Here is a 4,220-nt window from a genome sequence, read left to right on the forward strand (position 1 = left end):
GCTGAGCCATCCTGCTACCTGTTGGCAGCTCAGCGGCTGCTCAGCTCAGGCTGGACTCGAACCGCTATTGCTCAGAGCTCAAACTCTTGAGCGAGCTCTTAACCAACTGAGCCACTCGGCCGGCCCTCTCTTCATCTTTTTTAATAATAGTAAAGCTACCTTTTTTCAATTTTCTTTCAGAATTTTAGTGTTAGTCTTTCATCTTGGTAGCACTTTCTTGGTAAAACTTAGCCTGTTTGGAAGCTTCAGAAAACAAATCTTAGGAGAGCCTGGCAAAATCTGGTTTTCACTTTGAATAGTATATTACTACAGAATAATTCCCATGTCTCTTTTTCTGTAATGTAATTACTATGCAGTGTTAGTTGGCTAATAAAAATCCTGTACATAGTTTAACTCCATTGTTTTCAGCAAAAGTGACTAATAATTGTTATTAATAGAATCCACCCCTCAAATAGTTCTAGTATCTCTTAAGAGAATATAAACTATTGTATCTGTCTCCCAAAAGCTGACTTTCGAAACACACAAAATTGCGCTTACAAGTATATTTACTAAGGTTTTGTTTATATCAAATGTATAGAGCTATCACAACATATGGAGGACATTTAAAATATGTGTGTATATGTGTATGCATAAATTATAAGCATATAGATATTTTAGGTTTTTCTGAAGAAAATGTTATTTTATAATCACATATGTACAAAAGGTGCACAAACCACCAGTGTACAGCTCAATGAATATTTTTAAATATATAGATATTTTAACAGTGCTATGCTGAGAGAAAACATTTCATCGTTATACATTTGGAAGGTATTTCAGCATCAAAAAGCAACCTTAGAAAAATATTACTGAGTTGGAAGATAAAGGAATGTAAGAAATGTATGTCCAGTAAGGGTAGATAGCCCAGTAAGAGAGTAGAAATGAAATCCTAGGAAAACTAAGAAAGAGAGAGCAAAGCCTAGCCCTTCATATTTACAAGGTGCTCATATGCATGCGTTTTCTCTGAGTCTATGTTTTGTCTCTTTTGTATACAGTGATATGCATGGTTCAGTTTTGGGGTTTTTTTTGGTTTTTTTGGCCAGTGGTACATTTAGCCTCGTGTTACCAAACATGCTACCTTGATTATTATTATTGTTATTATTATGGTTTTTCACAATTTGACAGATATGGGAACTTAAAGGAAAAGAAAGCAATATTTCTGGAGGACGTTGCAACCTATGGAGACACATTCCTTCTTCTGCCAGCATTTTCCTTCAGGGCCAACACCGGTGCCTCTTTTAAAGTGTACAACACACTGAAAGAGTCTAACGCAAGACAAAAGGTTATATATTTCCATCCCAAGTACCTGAGAAATCTTGCCCTTTTCTGGAGAACTAAAGGCGTGACAGAGTATCGCCTGTCTTCCGGCTTGATGATCACAAGCATGGCAGTTGAACTGTGTGAGCACGTGAAACTGTATGGATTTTGGCCCTTCTCTAAAACTGTACAGGACACGCCTGTCAGCCATCACTACTATGACAACAATTTACCTAAACGCGGTTTCCATGAGATGCCCCAAGAATATAGCCAAATTCTCCAGCTTCATGTGAAAGGAATCCTCAAATTACAATTTAGCAAATGTGAAATGGCCTAAGCAAAGTGTCTTAAGATGGGAATAGTTTTAATGTAATGCTGTCGATGAGTAACAATGTTTTCTGAATACAAAGAGAGGCCACTGTAGGGGATAACAGGAGAAGCCACAAAACTTGCTTTGATCAAACTCCCCATTAAGTATGCAACCTTGGCGACTCATTCCATCGTTCTGATCTTCAGTTTCCTTTCCTGTAAAATGGGGAACGGGATGCCTAACTCATATTAGGAAAATATGATTACCTATGAAAACTGTTAGCCAAGTATTTGCAGGAGGCAGGGACTCAAGGAAGATTTCCTTGTTGATATTTATAACAACATTTTTACCTTCACCAGACTTATAATAAAAGGCATGCTGTCTTGGAAACCCTTGCTAGAGAAGACAGCAGAATCTCCAGGAATCATGGGGATTCTTTGTCTGGTAGGCCAATTATCCATGATAGCCTTCTCATCCTGTCTTAAAGAGTACATGTAAAAAAATTATGTACTTAAAAAAAATTATGTTCTTGGTTACAGGAATGAAATCTTTCTTTTTGTATGGTAACGTGCCTGTTTCTGATTACTTTCACTGTGTCATTAGATGTGATGACTTGTGTTGGTTAGACTTTGGGCCAATTCTTTTCCTCCTCTACCTATATTTTAAAATTGCTCTTTGTATTAACTTTCTGCCTCACTCTTAAGCCTTTTCCTCTCCCACTGACAGGATCTACTTCAAGGATGTGAATGGTTACAATACCCAGTTTTTCTTACCTGTTGTCTATGGGCTCACTCATTCAATTTATTTATTCAGTTTTTAAATTATTGAATGGCTACTTCATATCGACCCTGTAACAGGCTCTGGGAGAGGGATTTAAGATAATTAAGTCCTGCAGGAGGAAACGGATGTGTGTGTCATCAACTATGATGTTGTATGATAAATGTTATTATAGCAGTTATGAAGAAAGCACTATGAGGAACGGAGGCAGGAATAATTAAGTCTCTTTCGATGGAATCTATTTCAGAGGTGATTTCTGAATTAAACCTAGAAGATGAGTAAGGTTTTACCAAATGAAGGAGATTTTAGGGACAGGGAATGTGATAGTGGAAAAAGCTGTACCCTTGATTCTAATTCATCAAAGTAAGGGTGTTTGAAGGTAGACAATGGTCGTTGCCTCAAGAACTGCCACATGAGGGGATGGCAGCATGTGAGGGTGCTAGCTTGGGCCCACATGTGTGAAATGGAATGATACCAACCTGACAGATTTCATAGGAAAGACGTGTGGATTAAAACACACGAAACCTTAATTCTCATAAGGAGAAGTGTGTGTTCACATGAGAAATAAGACTAATAAACATCAATCTAAAATAAAGCTTGAGTGGGTATTGAATATTAGCATTTTCGCACCACTCCTTTCCATTATGATGATACCTGTTAATACAGGTCATCTCTGCATCTCCTGAATAAGTTATTTGACTTCAATAAGTAATTGTGTGTGTACTTTCCTGCTCGTCTTTGTACCATTACAAGGAGAGTGGAAATAGGAGTGGGACAGACTGGGCAGCATGCTGAAATCATTACAGGTGTAATTCTGAATTCTTACTTTAGCCAGATTATTGTTTTCCCAAATGTTCCCTTATAAGAACACTTGGCTGTGAATTGTTTATTTTGATAAAGTACATCTTTCATTTGATTGTAGTTGACATTTGTGATGCCATCCTTAGTTCCTATTTTCATTTGTTTTTCTAGAGCAAATGGAACCTATTAGCTCCATAAATTGATTAAAACTTCATATATAAATATTTTCCAAAAGAAAACATGCTTTTAGTTACATAAAGCCTAATTAATTTTATCTTTCTTTTTGTGGTAATGAATAAGTGGCTGATTTTTTACTGCTTCTAAAGCATTTAATTAGCTTTAAAAGAAATCTGCTAGCAGTATTGGTAATGTCTCTATCATGTTACTAGGAATGGATTATTAAAAATAGATCAGAGCATTTCAATACTTTATAGTTAGTATAATGTTTCCTTCAAAATATTTTCTGGTGAGTAAAAAATTACACTTTTCTTTTTGCTGGTATTGGAAATATATGATTGATGACTAAAAGTAATAGAATGTACTGAAATGAATCATTAAATGTCAATATGGAGACTTTATAATTTATTTTAATAAAAATTACATATGATTAGGATATTTAGAGCTTATGTAAGTTTTTTCCCATATAACGTCCTATTTTAACTTGGAAATTTTCTCTAGAAGACTGAAACAAAGTCTTCAATGTCACTGACAAGGATTTCAGAAATATTGAAAATGGTAAGGGATCAAGGAGTCATGTCCTAATTATATCCATGTTCTAGGAAAAGTGCAGTAGAAAATATGTTTTTAAGTTGGGGAGAAAATTGTAGACCTTGCCCCGTGAACACGATTGAAGTTGGTTTCTTGTTTAACATTTGTATTAACATTCGTATTGGCATCCTAAAAACATGTTGAAATTTTACAACAGTCCCAGCTAGATTCCCCTTAGTTAAAAGTCTTTGGTCAAAAAGAACGTGTGCGTGCTCTGTCTCTCTCTCCCAAATGGGGCTGAAGCTGTTTTGAAATTATACCTTGCAGTTAT

General features: G+C 35.8%; 1 protein-coding gene across 1 annotated transcript in view; it reads left to right on the forward strand.

The window, feature by feature from the left end:
• ST8SIA6 (ST8 alpha-N-acetyl-neuraminide alpha-2,8-sialyltransferase 6) overlaps nt 1-3,747 on the forward strand; it is a 134,224-nt gene extending 130,477 nt beyond the window's left edge. Inside the window, exon 6 of the mRNA XM_019662919.1 lies at nt 1,162-3,747. Within this exon, the coding sequence (XP_019518464.1) occupies nt 1,162-1,630 (469 nt within the window). The 3' untranslated portion in view covers nt 1,631-3,747. The remainder of the gene's footprint in view (nt 1-1,161) is intronic.
• The last annotated feature ends 473 nt before the right edge of the window (nt 3,748-4,220 follow it).

The sequence above is a fragment of the Hipposideros armiger genome, unplaced genomic scaffold (genome assembly GCF_001890085.2).
Source record: "Hipposideros armiger isolate ML-2016 unplaced genomic scaffold, ASM189008v1 scaffold_383, whole genome shotgun sequence".
Taxonomy (NCBI): domain Eukaryota; kingdom Metazoa; phylum Chordata; class Mammalia; order Chiroptera; family Hipposideridae; genus Hipposideros; species Hipposideros armiger.